The sequence below is a fragment of the Entelurus aequoreus genome, linkage group LG09 (assembly GCF_033978785.1).
Source record: "Entelurus aequoreus isolate RoL-2023_Sb linkage group LG09, RoL_Eaeq_v1.1, whole genome shotgun sequence".
NCBI lineage: Eukaryota > Metazoa > Chordata > Actinopteri > Syngnathiformes > Syngnathidae > Entelurus > Entelurus aequoreus.
The window spans coordinates 18,088,094-18,110,122 of record NC_084739.1 but is presented as its reverse complement, the minus strand read 5'-3'; the positions used below and the strand labels follow the sequence as shown (position 1 = coordinate 18,110,122).

At 36.6% G+C, this 22,029-nt stretch overlaps 1 protein-coding gene across 1 annotated transcript; it reads right to left on the bottom strand.

Annotated features, from left to right (window-relative positions):
* Positions 1–1,818: 1,818 nt before the first annotated feature.
* npy4r (neuropeptide Y receptor Y4) lies at positions 1,819–21,513 on the bottom strand. Its single transcript, XM_062057644.1, has 2 exons — positions 21,330–21,513; positions 1,819–4,402 (listed from the first exon to the last, which is right to left on the bottom strand). Exon 2 carries the CDS (start codon positions 4,327–4,329, stop codon positions 3,052–3,054), a length of 1,278 nt encoding a protein of 425 aa, XP_061913628.1. The 5' UTR covers positions 4,330–4,402; positions 21,330–21,513; the 3' UTR covers positions 1,819–3,051.
* Between the last annotated feature and the right edge of the window lie 516 nt (positions 21,514–22,029).

The window sequence follows — 22,029 nt, the reverse complement described above, 5'->3', positions numbered from 1 at the left end:
TGTTTTTGTTGTTGTTTTTTTTACACTTACATGTTGCGGATAATAGTATTCTACGTTTATTTGTCGTTATTTATACTTTCTGAATAAATTATGTGATAATGTTCATCAGTCAACTCATTGGTGTTAATTTTCAATCCATCAAGATAAAAAAAATAATATCAAAATCAAATTACAGGATGTTATTTATGTAGTTTGCTCCTTTTCCTAACATCATGTTTTTTTTTGTTTTTTTTTACATATGTAGCATAATCTACAAAGATACAAAGAATTGCTATTGCGACATCTAATGGACACATTTAGCACAGCAGTTTCTTTCATTCAAAAATTTCGGCTCATTTTTATACTTAGCAAACTCATCCTGCGGGCCGGATAAAACCTGTTCGCGGGCTTGATCCGGCCCACGGGCCGTACGTTTGACACCCCTGTCTTATATGATTACTTTCACCTAAAACACACACATCAAACAATGACAACATTTTGGGGACTCTTTCATGTCCAGAATATTTAGTTTACAGATCGCTCGACCCATCTTTCTTTTCTTTTTTGGGGTAAAAATACATATACGCATTCAAGTTGTGTATGTAACCCCCCCCCCCCATCTACTCAAAAATAGGGGGGGGAAAGGACACACGAATAGTTGTCTGCATGGTTTGAATGGGAAAAACTAGTGTACAACATCATAGTCTCTTAGACAATGTCAGTAGAGTCATTACAAGACTAACACAATACAATTATTATATTGAAAATAATTAAACAACTTTATTATGCAGTATACATTGAGTAATATATAAAGTAATATTTTTAGAGGAATATTTTGTCCTTCTACATGTTGAGATGTTGAGGTGTAACGGCAGTCAGATAAAATATATATATATATATATATATATATATATATATATATATATATATATATATATACAGTCGTGGTCAAAAGTTGACACACTTGTAAAGAACATAATGTCATGGCTGTCTTGACGTTCCAATCATTTCTTCAATTCTTATTTTTTTGTGATAGAGTGATTGGAGCACATACTTGTTGGTCACAAAAAACATTCATGAAGTTTGGTTCTTTTATGAATTTATTATGGGTCTACTGAAAATGTGACCAAATCTGCTGGGTCAAAAGTATACATACAGCAATGTTAATATTTGGTTACATGTCCCTTGGCAAGTTTCACTGCAATAAGGCGCTTTTGGTAGCCATCCACAAGCCCCTGGCAAGCTTCTGGTTGAATCTTTGACCACTCCTCTTGACAAAATTGGTGCAGTTCAGCTAAATGTGTTGGTTTTCTGACATGGAGTTGTTTCTTCAGCATTGTCCACATGTTTTCAATGGGGTTTAAGTCAGGACTTTGGGAAGGCCATTCTAAAACCTTAATTCTAGCCTGATTTAGCCATTCCTTTACCACTTTTGACATATGTTTGGGGTCATTGTCCTGTTGGAACACCCAACTGCGCCCAAGACCAAACCTCCGGGCTGATGATTTTGAGGTAATCCTCCTTTTTCATTGTCCCATTTACTCTATGTAAAGCACCAATTCCATTGGCAGCAAAACATGCCCAGAGCATAATACTACCACCACCATGCTTGATGGTAGGGATGGTGTTCCTGGGATTAAAGGCCTCACCTTTTCTCCTTCAAACATATTACTGGGTATTGTGACCAAACAGCTCAATTTTTGTTTCATCTGACCACAGAACTTTCCTCCAGAAGGTCTTATCTTTGTCCATGTGATGTCAGATGAAACAAAAATTGAGCTGTTTGGCCACAATACCCAGCAATATGTTTGGAGGAGAAAAGGTGAGGCCTTTAATCCCAGGAACACCATCCCTACCGTCGCGACTGTATACTTTTAACCCAGCAGATTGGCAGGGATATATCCAAGATGACTACAAATAACCCCCATCAAGTTAAACAGTTACCCTAAATCTAACAATCAACCAGGGTTTAACCATGTTTCCGTGTATTTTTTGGTTGAAATGGACAAACTAAAGTTATACTTTGCCACATCAGGCTTAAAATATTATGGCTTCACAGATTTTCTTTTGAATCATTTTTAAAGCATATTCTACACTATTTTGGTCCTAAACTAAGCATGCTCGGGCAATAAGATGACTAAATGAACTATAAATATCAAAACCAAAGTGGTATTGACCACGGGAGGAGACCAACCAGAGGGCACTGTTCAGTGCCGTGCCTGCTGATTGGATGATTGGCTCAGTTTCAGGCAGCATTACTAAATTGAATTAGTGACTAAAGGGTGCTATTTAATGTCTTGATGGCTCTTATGTTGATAAACATATTTAGAAGGTCATAAACAGTTTTTTATGCTGTTTATAATAGATTTAAAATGAATGATTCCTACTTTGCTCAAATAAATTTATTGCGGTGATGTCCAGCGATAAATGAATGTGTTTGTTTGTGAATACTGCACTAACTTCCTGCCAATAGGGCTGCCTAAAAGTTCCTATGTATATAAAATGGTGGAGCAGTCAAGTAAATTATAAGCTATTCATTCGTCTATATTAAACCCTTCTTGTGCAAGCATCATTCATCATTAAAAAAAATGTTCATGACAATGCCACAAAACAGCTTTTCTTTAGTGTCAAAACGCCAATTTTCACAGCACAGATGCAATCAATGCAAAAGTAACTAAACATACCAGAGAAATTCACATACCATTTTTTCGCCGTCATTTTTGATGACACACTTTTGCACCAAATACCAACATTAATGCGTACATGCCTGTGGATGAACCTTTTGCCGAAATTCCTAACAAGCAGCATTCTTTAAAAAAATTGCTTAAATGATGCATAAATGGCCCATTTTTTTTCACAGGTTTTAAACCGCTCACTATTAAAGCCATAGCATTGCATTTTTTATTTAATTAAAGCTATTTATGCAAGCCAACTAAAGCAACACTTCTAAATAGCAAGATAACCATAGCACGATGCACACAAAAAACATGTTTTCATTATAAGTCATTATGAAAATGGTCGAATGTCCATTAAAGGCGGAAAATGAGTTGTTAGATGTGATGATAGCTCCTGTTAAACAGAGTCACTCCTGCAGGCGAGCGGCGCTGAAGTGCGAGACATCTCCATGTGTACCGTGGACATGGGGAGCCGCTCGCTCTCCTCCTCTAGGGGGCGACAGCTGCAGTACTGGAGCACCTCTTTGACTTCCTGCCTGAAGTTGGAGTTGAGGAAGCCGTAGATGATGGGGTTGATGCAGGTGGAGGACATTGCCAGGAGGTGACAGAGGGAGAAGAGCAGGTTATGGTGGCAGACGGGAAGCGCGTCCTGGTTCCAGTCGGACACCGCGTTGAAAATGGTGAGCGGCAGCCAGCAGAGGGCGAACGCCGTTATCAGGGCCACGAGCATGATGTTGATTCGGCGGCTGTGGGTCATGCGGTGGCTCTCCGGCGTCCTGGCGCGGTCCAGCATGTCTTTGCGGTGACGCAGGCGCACAAAGACTCGGACGTAACAAAGCAGGACGAGAATTAGAGGGCCGCAGTATTGGAACAAAAGCAGCCATGTGGTGTAGGTCAACCTGTCATGTTGGGATGGCCAGCGCTCCAGACATGCCTCCATGTGTAGGGACGCGTAAAGGTTGTGAAAGTATTGGGTATTTTGAAGCACGGATGAGTTACCGGGCGAGGCGTGCGGGGTTTCTCGATAGAACGCCGGCTCGGTTAGCATCATGTTGGTGTAGGGCTCGTTTGTGAGCAGCTGAAAGGCCAAGAAAGGCGAGGAGGTGAAGCCCGCCAGTATCCAGATGATAACCACAGCTGTGTAGGCTTGAGGAATGCTGGGTTTCCAGCCAGCGGGGTTAATGATGAGTTGGTGTCTCTCCAGAGCGATAAAAACTAGAGACAATATAGAGACGGTCACAGACACGCACTGAATGAATGGCACCAGGCGACATAGCAGTGACCCAAACACCCAGTGGTCCATCAGTGTGTAAATGAGTGTGAAAGGGAGGCAGAAGACACACACCAGAATGTCAGAGAATGACAGATTACAAATGAAAATGCTGGTGACATTGGCTTTCTCTCGGCGGCGTGTAATTATGCACATAAGGCCCACGTTGCCCACCAGGCCGAGCACCATTGTAACGCTGTACCACGCCACCAGGAACGCCGTGAGGATGGGGGACGAGGGGCACTGCTCGTCCTGCCCGAGGACAGATAGATCCGAGAGCAAAGTCTCGTTGGACGCCCACTCTTGCAAAGAGCGTCCCTCCTCCGTAGGCGTCGTCCGGTTGACGGGCGGAAGAGGGGACGTCGTGGACGGGGAGGGCTGGCTCGCGTTGCCACTGAAGGACATCTCACTAGAACTTAAGGGTCAGCGGCCCCCGGGATGAAACCATCCATTTCAGTCCTTAGTGGGATATCAGCATCTGACAGGGACACATATAAAAGGGACAAGACATCATTTGTCACTTGCACACTAACAGGTCAAAAGTTAAAAATAAACACATATCATTTTTATACGTGTCAGCTCTTTTCTTAAAAAAATACAAGACATATATGACTCGATGGAGATGTTTGCTCGTAAAATAATTGCTTCATTTTTGGAACGTGCTTTCACTGTTGTTTTGGAATTGTGTGAATGAATACAATGTTATTGTAATAAAATTGTGTGTTTATTTAAGTTACCTTTAAAAGTCTGTTATCTGTTGCTGTTATTTATTGTATCTCTTGTATATATGTGTGTATATATATATATATATATATATATATATATATATATATATATATATATATATATATATATATATATATATATATATATATGTATATATACATATATATATATACATATATATACACATATGTATATATATATGTGTATATATATGTTTATATGTACATATATATATACACTTATATATACAGTATATATATATATATATATATATATATATATAAACATATATATACACATACATACACATATATTTATACATATACATATATATATAAACATATATACACATACATACACATATATTTATACATATACATATATACATATATATATATACACACACACACATCTATATATATATATATATATATATATATATATATATATATATATATATATACACACACATACATATATATCCATCCATCCATCCATTTTCTACCACTTGTCCCTTTTGGAGTCGCGGGATATATATATATATATATATATATATATATATATATATATATATATATATATATATATATATATATATATATATATATATATATATATACATATATATATGTGTGTATATATATATACACACAATTATACACATATACTGTTTATAAATATATATACACATATATATAAATATATATACACATACACACTATATTGTCAAAAGTATTTGGCCACCCATACAAATGATCAGAATCAGGTGTCGTAATCACTTGGCCCGGCCACAGGTGTATAAAATCAAGCACTTAGGCATGGAGACTGTTTCTACAAACATTTGTGAAAGAATAGGCCACTCTCAGGAGCTCAGTGACTTCCAGCGTGGAACTGTCATAGGATGCCACCTGTGCAACAAATCCAGTCGTTAAATTTCCTCGCTCCTAAATATTCCTAAGTCAACTGTCGGCTTTATTATAAGAAAATGGAAGAGTTTGGGAATAACCTATAATTAACTTTGGAGTATTCACATCACAACTATGTGATGTTACTGACACCAAATGTAACAATATGCTGTATCATCAATTATTGCTTTGTCTTAAAAAAAAAACGCCATACTGTCGATTCAACTGATCGTCAACAATAGGCAAAAATTTAACGGTTCAGATTACATTTTTTTTTCAATTATGAGTCAAAGACAGTTCTTGCAAGGCTGTCTTACAGGAAACTTTGAATTGTATTACATTTTGCTGCATGCTTTGAATGGGAATAAGTAGGACCATTTGGAGGACGAACATAAAATTGGGTCTAAAAATAGCTAAGCTGCAGGAATCGCTACTAAAGTTAAAAAAGGAGTGACACTACCACCACGCTGCTGGAAAATGTAATGAAACTGCAGTAGCACGCTGCTACTGTAGTTAAATTACAGCCCAGAAAATATACCGTGCAATATGCTTAGCTAAGGTTTGTTTAGATTTACAAAGGGAAACTAATATAATAACATAGGCCAGACCTGGGCAAATTAAGGCCCGGGGGCCGCATACGGCCTTTAAGCTTTTCAATCTGGCCCGCCGGACATTCCCAAATAATTTTTTTAGATCTTTAAGATGGAAACTGTGGCTGCCATTATGATGTGTAGTGATGTTTTCAAATGACCGTAAGTCTTGACCTATACAAAGTATTTCAATGGTTGGAATCTGCGCTTTTGCATGATGTACTAGTTACTATGGTCATCTAAGTCACAGCAGCTCAGACGAGGCACCAAGCAGTGTGGGTGGGGAGCGTTTCCACAGAATGTTCCCAGAGCGACCAGCCTGTCAGGGACAGTCGCGGAAGGAGATTTTTACAACAAAGTTCTAAAGCTTAGGGATATCAGATATATCAGATTTTAGGTGGGGATTTTTTTAACCTTCGCGTTCATATTTCGCCGTTTGTTGCGTTTCGCTTGATTGTAAAATATGTCGATCAGGAGAGGGTGTGACGGTCATATGTTGTCAATATTCAGTGTTTTATCCTTCATAGTTAATATTGTAAATCCCACATTCTTTAATTTCAAGTACATTCTGGGTGTCTCATAAAGTAAAAATAATGTAAATTCCATTCCGTTTTTTCAGGTGGTCTGTCATAACGTTTTTAGCTTTCAATCAGACATTATTGTGAGGTTTTTGTATTAGTGTTCCTAAAAATCAGTGTGGGGGGAGGGTGTGATCAGCGCGCTGCAGGAGCAAAGGTCACCGCCTCTGTCAATGGTGTTGAGGGCTGAGCACCATCGACTAGGGGCGGGGCATGTGCGGGACGGCGAGACACAGCTGGCAGGTGATTAGATTACACAGGTGGTACGTGTTAATCTAATCAGCTGTTGTCTTTAACAGTGAGCGGCCAGCGGAGGAGAGGGGTGGGAGAAACTGGAGAGACAGACATCTGAAAAGATTGAACTGAATAAATTGTTCTTGGCATCGCATGTTGATTAAAACTCTGTTCAACAGCACGCCTGGCTCCTGTGACGTGGTATCCGTGGAACGGGTAGGGAACGACCTCCACAATCAGATATACCAGCCCCCAGACACATTTTTTCTCTAAATTTGGCCCCCCGAGGCAAAATAATTGCCCAGGCCTGACATAGGCTCATAACATGCAACTCAAGATTTTTCAAGCCTTCTTTCGATACACATTTTGATGATTATGGATTACAGTTTATGAAGACATTGAATTCAAAATCCCAGAAAATGTGGGGTCTTCAAAAACTGTAAGCCATGATAATCAAAATGATCATGTAGTTATGTAATGAGTTTATAGAACTTATTAGTTTCACATCTGAAGTTGAATTGCTGGCATAAATTGACTTTTACACGATATTTTCATCGTATGTGTTCGACCTGTATAAATATGATCACTCACTGAGTAAAATGTTGCCGGAAAACATGCATTTTTTCTCTGACTACAATTGATCATTCACCTACCGAAAAAAGGAGCTTCCACTGTGGCAAATTGGCTCAAGCTTTTGAACACAAACATCCGTCGTTCCTGGCCGAGTACTCTTCCGTGATAACACTGCCCGCCAAGAAACTAGTCAGAATATGTCTCCTCACGCTCATCTGAAGGAGAAGGCATTCATTTCAATTTAACAGGTAATAGCGCTAACATCATAGGCGGAATTAGTACCTGTTGTATTTACAAAACTCAACACCAGTGAAGTTGGCACACTGTGTAATTTGTAAATAAAAACAGAATACAATGATTTGCAAATAATTTTCAACTTAAATTAAATTGAATAAACTGCATAGACAAGATATTTCATGTTCGAACTGAGGAACTAAATGTTTTTTTTTTCAAATAATCATTAACTTAGAATTTAATGGCAGCAACACATTGCAAAAAAGTTGGAACAGGGGCATTTTTACCACTGTGTTACATGGCCTTTCCTTTTAACGACACTCAGTAAATGTTTGGGAACTGAGGAGACCAATTTGTTAAGCTTTTCAGGTGGAATTCTTTCCCATTCTTGCTTGATGTACAGCTTAAGTTGTTCAACAATCCGCGGTCTCCATTGTTGTATTTTACGCTTCATAATGCGCCACACATTTTCAATGGGAAACAGGTCTGGACTACAGGCAGGCCAGTCTAGTACCCGCACTCTTTTACTATGAAGCCACGCTGTTGTAACATGTGGCTTGGCATTGTCTTGCTGAAATAAGCAAGGGCGTCCATGATAACGTTGCTTGGATGGCAACATGCTGTTCCAAAACCTGAATGTACCTTTCAGCATTAATGGTGCCTTCACAGATGTGTAAGTTACCCATGCCTTAAACACTAATACACCCCCACACCATCACAGATGCTGGCTTTTGAACTTTGCACCTAGAACAATCCGGATGGTTCTTTTCCTCTTTGTTCCGGAGGACACAACGTCCACAGTTTCCAAAAACAATTTGAAATGTGGACTCGTCAGACCACAGAACACTTTTCCACTTTGCATCAGTCCATCTTAGATGAGCTCGGGCCCAGCGAAGCCGGCGGCGTTTCTGGGTGTTGTTGATAAATGGCTTTCGCTTTGCATAGTAGAGTTTTAACTTGCACTTACAGATGTAGCAACCAACTGAAGTTACTGACAGTGGTTTTCTGAAGTGTTCCTGAGCCCATGTAATGATATCCTTTACACACTGATGCCACTTTTTGATGCAGTACCGCCTGAGGGATCCAAGATCACGGGCATTCAATGTTACGTGCAGTGATTTCTCCAGATTCTCTGAAACTTTTGATGATATTACGGACCGTAGATTGTGAAATCCCTAAATTCCTTGCAATAGCTCGTTGAGAAATGTTGTTTTCAAACTGTTGGACAATTTGCTCACACATTTGTTCACAATATGGTGACCCTCGCCCCATCCTTGTTTGTGAATGACTGTGCATTTCATGGAAGCTGCTTTTATACCCAATCATGGCACCCACCTGTTCACAATTAGCCTGTTCACCTGTGGGATGTTCCAAATAAGTGTTTGATGAGCATTCCTCAAATTTCTCAGTATTTTTTGCCACTTCTGCCAGCTTTTTTGAAACATGTTGCAGGCATCAAATTCCAATTGAGCTAATATTTACAAAAAATAACAAAGTTTTCCAGTTTGAACGTTAAGTATCTTGTCTTTGCAGTCTATTCAATTGAATATAGGTTGAAAAGGATTTGCAAATCATTGTATTCTGTTTTTATTTACCATTTACACAACGTGCCAACTTCACTGGTTTTGGTGTTTGTACGTCAGATGATTGCTACTCCCTGGGATGAGATCGGCGTGGTTTATAAACACGACATTCATCGCATGCTGTATGTTGAAATATTTCAGCATATTAAGTTACGTTAAAGTTAAAGTACCAATGATTGTCACACCCACACTAGGTGTGATGAAATTCGTCCTCTGCATTTGACCCATCCCCTTGTTCCACCCCCTGGGAGGTGAGGGGAGCAGTGGGCAGCAGCGGTGGCCGCGACCGGGAATAATTTTTCGTGATTTAACCCCCAATTCCAACCCTTGATGCTGAGTGCCAAGCAGGTAGGTAATGGGTCCCATTTTTATAGTCTTCTCAGCCGGGGTTTGAACTCACAACCTACCGATCTCAGGGCGGACACTCTAACCATTAGGCCACTGAGTAGGTTTTCTTGTATGTTTTCCTTTTGATGAAATAACAACTTTGCAATTATTACCGCCATGTTGCTGTATGACGTTACAACGCACGTATGATGACGTCATCCTCACCCGGAAGAACCGTTAGCGGAATCGGTTGACAAAATGGCTAGCGATTCCAAAGAATTGATACACTGGGGACCAGTTTTGAACAAGAACTGGTTTTTGATTACCATCCCGAAGGGAGACCAAAGAGTCCGAAAAATGCTCATTCAGCCAGGGCTCCGTGAAGCTCGTCCATACCGACGCTCAACGTTAGCTCTGTAACCCGTCTCTTCCTGTGCGTCTACTCCGGTCTTTCCACGCGGACTCAAGTGTTAGAATAGACCCAGCAGCTGGTCTCCGGTGCAAACATGGTCATGGTCTAAAGGCTCCCCAGAGGCAGATACAAAACTTTACAAAAAAGCCCCGCAGAAGTCACAAAAGTGCCACCCATGGTTGCGCAGTCCCGAAATGCCCCGAACCATTGGCGTTGTTAGGCCTATTTTAGGGGGGCTCAAGCCCCCCTAAAATGTTCTTAAGCCCCCCTAAATAATTAGGTGTTAAAAAAAAAAAAAACAATTTTTTTTTTTTTTTTTACAAATACATGCCGACATATTCATTATAAAGTGGCCCGAATATGAGTTTAAATAAATAATCATATAACCTGTCATTATTCACTCAGTTTCCCCTCACTTCATAGTGTAAGGTAGAGAGCCCCTTTAGTGCGTCGGTATCCAATCCATTCCACTTGTTCGTATAGAAAATGCCCACATCACTCAAAATCCAGTCTGCATTTTCTCTGCGACCTTGCTTGCGGTCCTGCAGGTGTACGAAGCACATTAGCACACAGCACTGCAGAACAAGAACCTTGTGTCTGCAATTGTAAATAATTTAGTTTTTAAGTTTTGTGTTTCTTGTAGAATCTATATAAAGTAATATACATTAGCCTATTGTTAAAATAATGAAAACAACATCATTAAATATATTTGTTTTATTGTATTGTTACATTAATAGCTGTTGTATTATTATAGGATGGCTTGTTAAACATTTCATAGGATTTTCAGAGGGTGGAAAAACTAAGACATTTAATACAAAATGTAAAATGAATAAATACATAAAAAGAAAAAGAAAAAAAATGGTTAAAAACCATCATCCCGGGGAGCATTTCATTTCGTCCCGTGCATTTTTTTTTACCGTCCCCGGGACGACTGAACTACGTTAATCTCAAGCCCTGGAAGTTACATTTTATTGTTTGCATTATTTGTTTCAGCATTGCACTTTGAAGATGGTCCCTCAGCTCTTTGACAACTTTGGCTCTTTTTCAGATCAGCAGACTAAGTCTTTCTTATTTACAGTATATATAAATGTTTCTCATTTCTATTCAGACTTCCATATATATTTAATTTCCTTAACGGCTTGCCATAGTATATATATATAAATATATCATATACAAGCCAAATTATCACGATCCAGATATTACTTTAATTCAAATAATTAAGTAATATTTCCAGGGCTTGAATTTACAACCATTTTAGTCACATATGTGCCCAAAATGTAATCTGTGTAACTTCAAAATAATTGGGAACAAACAATTATTGTATTGGGAGCGAAAGTTGTGGCATTAGCTTCTATGTTGTGAATGAATAACGTAGAGGCTAATGCCATGACTTTCATTGTGTTTCAGTGTATCTTGAAGGATCATGCAAGTAATTGTTTCTTGTTGATGCTGTAAACAAAATGTCACTGTGCAAACCCATGTTTGTTGTTGTACTGAACACAGATTGAAACTAAACCGACTGAAATAATAATGACAATGAATCATTTCTAAGTCTTTGTTAGCCGTTTGTGAAGTTTTGTGCTCGTGCGCTACGTTCGCTCGCATCCTGTGCATCTCCTGGGGGCTAAGCCCCCCCTGTCCTTAAAAGCTAGTGACGCCCCTGCCCCGAACCAAAAGGCAAAAAACACATAAATAGGAGAGAAACATACAGCACACAAAAGGTGGACATACAAATGCACAGAGATCCTGCAGCCAGCAGCGACTACAGCATTACCATTTAGAATAAAAAAATAAATAAATGTTTTAGATATTTTTTTAAATAGCCAATTGTTGCAAAAATGCTCTTGTGGCCTGTATATGGCCCAAGGACCATAAGCTCCCATCCTCACACAAGGACTCATTTCTCCTCTCCGTTTAACCACTTGCACATTTCCAACTTCACTTCTCCTAATTCAGGGGTGTCGAACTCATTTTAGCTCAAGGGCCGCATGAAGGAAAATCTATTCCCACGCGGGCCGGACTGGTAAAATCATGGCCTAATAATCTAAAAATAAAGACAACTTCAGATTATTTTCTTTGTCTTACTTTGGCCAAAAATAGAACAAGCACATTCTGAAAATGTACTTACTACAAATAATCCTCTTGGCAAAACACTTGACGTAAATTGAAAACTCTGAGGGAAAAATTGCTGCAGTTTCAAAAACACCGTGAAAAACACAATGAACTTAGACTTTGTCTCAGTGTTTTTACAAAGCCATTAAACTTTAAGCACTTCCTGTTTATCATTCTAACGTTGGCAGTTTATTAAAAATGCTTGGAAAAGCAACCAATTTTTTCCACAAACCGCCGCATTGGTGAAATCCGCATACTGCCACAACTAGGGCTGCAACAACTAATCGATTAAATCGATTAAAATCGATTATTAAAATAGTTGCCGATTAATTTAGTCATCGATTCGTCAGATCTATGCTATGCGCATGCGCAGAGGTTTTTTTGTTTAAAAAAAAAAAAAAAATATATATATATATATATATATATATATATATATATATATATATATATATATATATATATATATATATATATATATATATATATATTTTAATAAACCTTTATTTATAAACTGCAACATTTACAAACAGCTGAGAAACAATAATCAAAATAAGTATGGTGCCAGTATGCTATTTTTTTTCAATAAAATACTGGATAGGATAAAAATGTAGTTTGTCTCTTTTATCCGATTATTAATCGAAGTAATAATCGACAGATTAATCGATTATCAAATTAATCGTTAGTTGCAGCCCTAGCCACAACACATTCATTTATCATCATTCAAATGTTTCAATTATAATTAAACATGGTGTCAGTTATCAAAATGACACCATAGCTTTGTGATGTGTTTTTTGTGAATAGAGCCTGCCAGGACTTAAGACCTCGTTTTAATTCTTCCACCTTCTGTAGCCTTTGTTCCGTGTCCATATTCTTGTCTTTGTCTTTGTGTTTCTTAGACCATCAATCAATCAATCAATCAATCAATGTTTACTTATATAGCCCTAAATCAGGAGTGTCTCGAAGGGCTTCACAAGCCACAACGACATCCTCGGCTCAGATCCCACATCAGGGCAAGAAAAAACTCAACCCAATAGGATGACAATGAGAAACCCTGGGCGACCGGTGCAATGGACGTCGAGTGGATCTAGCATAACATTGTGAGAGTCCAATCCATAGTGGATCTAACATAATAGTGAGAGTCAAGTCCATAGTGGGGCCAGCAGGAGATCATCTTGAGCTGAGACAGGTCAGCACCGCAGAGACATCCCCAACTGATGCACAGGCGAGTGGTCCACCCTGGGTCCCGACTTTAGACGTTTCATAGTGCCTTCTTAGATTATATTCTTTCAATACAGCCACACTTTCTCCACACAGGAGGCAAACAGGTTTGCCTTTTACCTCCGTGAACACGTACTCTGCCTCCCACCTGGCTTGAAACCGTCCACCTTCCGTTTAGCCATTATTGGGGAGGCGGTTTGCTGAAAGTTGACATCTGCCCTGAATGCTGATGAGTAATAAAGCCAAGGCCCACTTGCGGGTCTACCGTTGCATTGTGGGGAATGGAGTATTGGTGCGTGCAAAACAGCAGCAGGCGGCTGTGGCCTGCAGGGCGATTCTAAAACTATTCAAATATCCCATTAGCCATAGATAATTAATCCAGATCTGGCCCACGGGCCTTGACTTTGGCACCTAGGTCCTGCAGGCCGAAGATAAAAAGCATGCCGACGATGAAATTAGCGCGCAAGTGCAGCGCGCCAACAGAGACTTCTGTTTTCAAAGTAAGTTGATGCACGATGTGTCAAAACAAAAAGGGGCATGACATTGTCCAAATCCTAAAAATGGATTATGCCCCTCTCTCGCTCTCTCTTGCCTGGAACCTTTGCCAGCATGTGACAGAAAAAACAGCGCGGCGGACAAAATGAGCCTGTCATTTTCCATTAAAGCCGCATGCATTTGGCTATCAGTCACTTCACTGTGCATCATTACTAACGCAGGCTGTCAGTGCGTCGAGCGAGCTGCAGGCTGGGTGGCAGAGCATTGATGTAGCTGCATGTCGAGGGGGGGAAAAAACTACAAAAAAAAAAAGCCATACTGTAATAGAGCAGAAGTTCTGAGAGAAAAATCCTCCCATTATTCCACAACCTTGGACCCTCTCTGTTCTAATGATGCGAGTGTTGCAAACACATCCAGGCTGTACGGAACAGTCTTTACACAAGGAGCAATGTGACCTGGCACCACGATGTCCACCATATTCTCCCTTTCTTGTTAAGAGCAGCCATTATACACTGATAAATTAGCCCTCGGTGACAGGAAATTAAATGAAGATGAATGTGGAGGTATTGTGGAGGTTAATAACTTGTCCTCCACACCCACTTTGTTCCACTGGTTGTATCTCCCAAGAACAATTGTGTTGTGTAGAGTAAGTATATATTTTTAAAATCTTTTTTTTTTTTTAAATGAATCTAAGCCTACACTGGCATCGTCGTGTCTCTTATTAGTTCTCTGATGACTAAACTAGAACTGTTTTCTCACCAATGACAATATCACACATTCAGGGAAGGCTAACTCCAGCTATTCCTGACTACAGTCATGCATTTAGACACATAATAGCCAGCACTTTAACAAGAATGGAACATAAAAAGACAATCAGATTATGAAAGTAAAATGAAATACAATTATTTTGAAATAATATAAATTGAAATCCAAATAAGACAGCATATAACTGTAGAGATGACATTAACATAAAAATAAAATGGATGGATGGGTGGATTCTAGATTAGTTTTTTCACTTTATTTTTAATATGATAGTCATGCATTAAATAAATGACAAACAAAATGCCTTATAAAAATTAAAATATTACATTTAAATCAAGTGAAATAAAATACAAATAAATACATGTATACACACATACATAATGTATATAAATAAATACACACAATACATACATATATATAAAAAGTGTTGTATTTTGTATATAAATAATATATGTAATATATATAATATGTATAACGACACGCGGTATGTATGTATAAACATATATATACACATACATACATACGTATATATACATACATATATAAACATATATATACACACATACATACATATGTATATATACATACATATATACATACACGTATAAACATATATACATATACATACACATACATACATACGTATATACATACATATATACATACACATATAAACATATATACATATACATAGATACATACACACATATATACATATACATACAGTATATACATAAACACATGTTTATATATATTGTTTATATATACTGTATGCATGTTTATATGTACATGTGTGTATGTATGTGTATATATACATACACTCATATAAACATACACACATATACATATACATACACATATATACATATATAAACATATATATACACACACACACATACATACGTATATATACATACACGTATAAACATAGATACATACACGCATATATACATACAGTACATACATACACACATATATGTTTATATATACTGTATGCATTTTTATATGTACATGTGTGTATGTATATGTGTATATGTACATACGCTCATATAAACATATACATATATACATACACATACATATATAGATACATACTTATATGTATATATAATTTATACATACATATACATGTATATGTATATACATATATGTATATATACGTACATACCTATATGTATGTATACGTACATACATGTATACATATATATGTACATACATATATAGACCCAAATATACACATATACAAATGTATAAAGACATGTACGAATATATAAACATATACATGTATACAAACATAAATATAAACATATATCAAGTAATACATAAATATACACAAATATATATACATACATATATACACACATATACATACATACTGTATATACATATATATATACATACTGTATATGCATATATACACATATACTTACATACACATATCATATACATTTCTACACATATATCATATATATATATATATTTCTACACATATATCATATACATACAGTATATACACATAATATATACATATATACACATATTATATATACATATATACACCTACATTATATATACATATATATATATATACATACATACAAATATACATATATTATATATACACATAAATATACATTATATACATATATATATATATATATATATATATACATACATACAAATATACATATATTATATATACACATATAAATATACATTACATATATATATATATATATATATATATATATATATATATATATATATATATATATATATATATATATATATATATATATATATATATATATATATACATATTAGGGCTGTGAATCTTTGGGTGTCCCACGATTCGATTCAATATCGATTCTTGGGGTCACAAGTCGATTCAAAATCTTTTTTTTTTTTAATTCAACACGATTCTCGATTCAAAAACGATTGTTTCCCGATTCAAAGGATTCTCTATTCATTCAATACATAGGATTTCAGCAGGATCCACCCCAGTCTGCTGACATGCAAACAGAGTAGTAGATTTTTGTAAAAAGCTTTTATAATTGTAAAGGACAATGTTTTATCAACTGATTGCAATAATGTAAATCTGTTTTAACTATTAAATGAACCAAAAATATGACTTATTTTATCTTTGTGAAAATATTGGACACAGTGTGTTGTCAAACTTTTGAGATGCGATGCATGTGTAAGCCACTGTGACACTATTGTTCTTTTTTTTTTCTTTTTTATAAATGTCTAATGATAATGTCAATGAGCGATTTTTAATCACTGCTATGTTGAAATTGTAACTAATATTGATACTGTTATTGATAATATTCATTTTTGTTTCACTACTTTTGGATTGTTCTGTGTCGTGTTTGTGTCTCCTCTCAATTGCTCTGTTTATTGCAGAGTGTTGCTGGGTCGGGTTTGGTTTTGGAATTGGATTGCATTGTTATGGTATTGCTTTGTATTGTTTTGTTGGATTGATTAATTAGAAAATACAAATAAAAATAAAACATAATTTTTTTTAATTAAATAAAAAAAATAAAAATCGACTTTTTAAAAATGACAATCGATTCTGAATCGCACAACGTGAGAATCGCGTTTCGAATTCGACTCGATTTTTTCCCACACCCCTAATACATATATACACATATATTATATATACATATATAAAAACATATTAAAATATATATTCACATATATACATATACATATACATCTATACATATATGAAAACATTACAAATATATATTTAAATATATACACACACACATAAATACATATACATATACACATACATGTACATATACTGTATACATATTTATATATACACATATGCATATATATACATATATATATACACATATGCATATATATATATATATATATATATATATATATATATATATATATATATATATATATATATATATATATATATATATATATAGATACATACATAAAAACATTAAAAATATATTTACATATATACACATACATTCATATACAAATATACAGTACATATGTACACATATATACATACAGATATACATATATATATACATATGCATATATATACATACATAAAACATATTAAGTTAAGTTAAAGTTAATGTACCAATGATTAAAAATATATATTTAAACATACATACATACGCAAATATACTTACACATATACATATATATATATATATATGGTATATATATATATATATATATATATATATATATATATATATATATATATATATATATATATATATATATATATATATATATATATATATATATATATATATATGTATACATACACATACATACATACATACATACAAAAAAAGTTCCTGCAACTCCGAGAGGGACAAGCGGTAGAAAATGGATGGATGGATGACATTGATAAAATAAAAAATAAAGGAAGGTTAGTTTTTTGACTGCATCTTTACTATTATGGTTATTCATTGCATATTAGACTCGGACAAAATAAGACTATAATAATGAAATGCAACAAAATGATTAAATAAAATAAAGGTGAAATACGTGATTAAGGTGTTTTTTTTCTAAATCTTTACTGTCCATCCACTATAAGAAATAAAATGAAATAATGAAGTGAAATGAAAAAAAGAAAAATAATTAAATCTGATTCATTAAAAAAAATAAAAATCGGGCTATATGCTGTATACATCCACTCTTCATCAACGGCACAGCGGTGGAGATAGTAAGCAGCACCAAGTTCCTGGGGGTGCAGATAACTGACAATATGACCTGGTCCCTACACACCAGGGGCTGTACTTATCAAGCTTCTTAGAGTGCCATTTTACACTTAAGTCCTGAAAATTTGCGAAATTTAGTCCTACTCTCAAACTTAAGAATAAAAGCTTTTTATCAACGTTCTTAAGTCTAAGAATCACTCCTACTCTCCACGATATTTAAGAGACCTTCAGAGGTGTCTTAGGTGGTTAGGAGTTGCCAGCAGGGGATGGCACTGAGGCGAGAGACGTGCGCGAACGTTCATCTTTGTTTGATGACGAGCAGCTGATCAAACGGTATCGTTTAGACAGAGCAGGTATTATTTTTGTCACAGATTTAATAATTTTCGATTCCTTGTTGATTTCTGCATGTGGCTGCAGTGGACTAGTATATATAGAGCCACCCACACCAGTTTCAAATTAGTTGCCTGATTAATGAATTGGAAAGAAAATGTTATGAGAGTAGCGTATGTGTGTGTGTGTGTGTGTGACCCTTTAATAGGTGACAGCATGTGAGGTGAGTGACGTCAGTGAGTGTGTGGGCAAGAGAAGAGAGGGAGCGGTATTGTGAATGCGAGCGGGGACTAGTTCGTTTTGTGTTGTATTGGCTGTGTGCAAGCAATCAATAAAGCAAGATTTGCAACTAATCGCCGGACTCATCATTCACTCTAAAGTCGTCCGCTGTGGAGACCCACTGCCGGGTAAAGTGAAGGGTGTTGCCCCGAGCATACATCCTGGAGAAGTGTCTCCCCTGCCTCTTTGTTACGGTCTGGGAGCAGGAAGCAAGAAAGGTGCAACAAAAAGGAAACATTTATTTTTGATTCATTGCCAATATTGTTTGTTTGTTTTGTATTATTTTGTAGTTTATTGTCAAAATATACACTCTCATTGTCCACTTAAATATTTCTAAGATATTTCTTTATTCTTAGACAAGGGATTCCCTTCCGTGATTGGTCATTTCTATGGACACAGAAATGACATCACCTAAAATTCCGTTTACGGCACATAGTAATGTCGTAATTCAGCTCTGAGTGTGACACTTAAGATTCAGTCCTACACTTCGCTGAAAGTGTGAGTAAGACGCTTGATAACTAACTTTTAAGTGCAGCTTTCAGCGAAGAATTTATTTACTCTTAAGTCAACTCTTAGCAGACTTCTTAGGAGTAATTCTAAGAAGCTTGATAAGTACGGTCCCAGAGCTCTTGTAAAAAGAGCTCAGCAGCGCATGCACTTTTTGCGTCGGATGAAAAGAGCACAGCTCCCTCCCCCTATTCTCACCACATTCTACAGAGGCACTATAGAGAGCCTGCTGACCAACTGCATCTCTGTCTGGACTGGAGCCTGCAGTGCCTCAGACTGGAAGTCTCTCCAGAGAGTGGTGAGGACGGCGGAAAAGATCATCAGGACTCCTCTTCCTCCTATGCAGGAGATCGCAAAAAGCCGCTGCCTGACCAGGGCTCAGAAAATCTGCAAAGACTCCTCCCACCCCCACCAAGGACTGTTTTCACTGCTGGACTCTAGAAAGAGGTTCCGCAGCCTCTGAAGCAGAACCTCCAGGTTCTGTAACAGCTTCTTCCCTCAGGCCGTAAGACTCTTGAACGCATCATAATTAAATTATCCCCTCAAGTCCCCCCAAAATGGATTAACTTGCTGGAATAAAAAAAGACAATATAACATGCATCCATAAACGTGGACGCATGTGAAAAAGTGCAATATATTTATCTATACAGTAATCTATTTATTTATATATATTTATTTATTTCATATACGTATATATTTATCTATTATTTATATATATGTATTTATTTATATATGCACCTTATTGCTTTTTTTATCCTGTACTACCATGAGCTTATGTAACGAAATTTCGTTCTTATCTGTGCTGTAAAGTTCAAATTTGAATGACAATAAAAAGGAAGTCTAAGTCTAAGTATATGATTACAGTCATGCATTGCATTGAATAAATAAAATACAATCAGGGTAGGAGAAAATATAACCATAAAATAAAGAAAAATATTAGTCAAGAAAAAAAAGAAGAAAAAAATACATATAATTTGTTTACCAGCCCAGCTCAAAATGAGACCAAATATGACCATAACACTTATCTAAATCATAAAGTACAGTCAAATCTGATGATTGGTTTGAAAGGCTATTTTTTTAATGACTGCATATTTTTCCAATCTTTAGCTGTACGGGTGACTACAGATGTAGATGAATAAGACAAAAATTACCATATAAAATACATTAGATATTGTAATTAGCTAGAAAACATATTTTGTATTTCTGCATCTTTTTGCTATTTTTTATTCCAATGATCATATCATGAAAAAAACCCCAAGGTGGACTATACTGTACGTGCTGAGCTGTCAAACAAACCCACCTTTTTACTGTTCCAAACCTTTTGTAATCTGTAAATTGTGATCCCAGTCACTACACATATGCTCTTCCTCCAGTGCACTTCTGCTTGGCTTATCTGTGAATTCATGTGCACTCACATGTCCAACTCTTTCTCCCAATCTTTCCACATGCATGCTCCCTGCCACTGGTGCTATTCTGATCAATTCCTCATCCCATTCCCCTGCAACTCCTGCATGAAGATGCCAGATAACTGCTTGACCTGAGATAATAATCCCAGCCTCATTATCCACAGCTGGGGCTTCTTGTTTGTTACCTTTCCTGCAATTACCACGCCACACATATTCATGAGCTATGCTCCCTACACAGTGTGTGCAACTTATTATAAATGCATGCATTCCTGCAGAAAGTGGTTGCAATTCCTAGAAAGCATGCACGTGCTTGCCGCCTTGTTGTTAGAATCAGTCAACATTTGCAAAGAAAACATGCAGATATTCTACAGCCAAGGGAAGCATCACTGTATTTTTTATGCAGGGTTAAAAAAAACAAAACACTCACCTGGGGGATTTGATGCTCCAAGCAGGTGTGAATCCAGAGTTGGAGAAGGAGCAGATCATCCTGGGGAGCCAAATGCCTCAGTGAGAGGCGATGGGGAGAGGAGTTTGGCTATTATTGGGCTGATAGAACCCTCAGGGTTGCCAGACCCTCCTGTGCACCGAGCTCTGCTGTCACACTGTGGTGATTTTATTCAATTGCACCCTGGAAATGACACCTTGCTGTAAAATTGGACTGGAAATTGGGAGTACAGTGATGCACACACCAGTCCAACCTTACAGGATACACAACATCATGAAATATTTATACTTTTTACCCTAAGATATTGAGGTCACCGCATGCCGGTCTCAGGCAATGGGTTGGAATGCTTTATATTGTATGCATAATGTCATTAAGTAGACAGGGTGAGTTGCAGCTATATCAATCAATCAAAGTTTATTTTAATAGCCCTTAATCACAAGTGTCTCAATGGGCTGCACAAGTCACATACATCCTCGGCTCAGATCCCACATAAATGTCACTTTAAATGTATGGGAGTTACATATTTTATTTTAAAAAAATGTAATAAAGAAAAGAAAATCTGAGTTACCTATTTCATTGCATACAATAATAATAAGTTACCTGTTATATAAAAAGGGGGGAAATGACAATAAGTAAATGTGAGTTACTTATTTCCCATCCATTCTCTACCGCTTGTCCCTTA

What these genes read in the sequence shown, in the direction of transcription:
- npy4r (XM_062057644.1), bottom strand. Translation starts at nt 4,329, where the DNA reads ATGTCCTTCAGTGGCAACGCGAGCCAGCCCTCCCCGTCCACGACGTCC.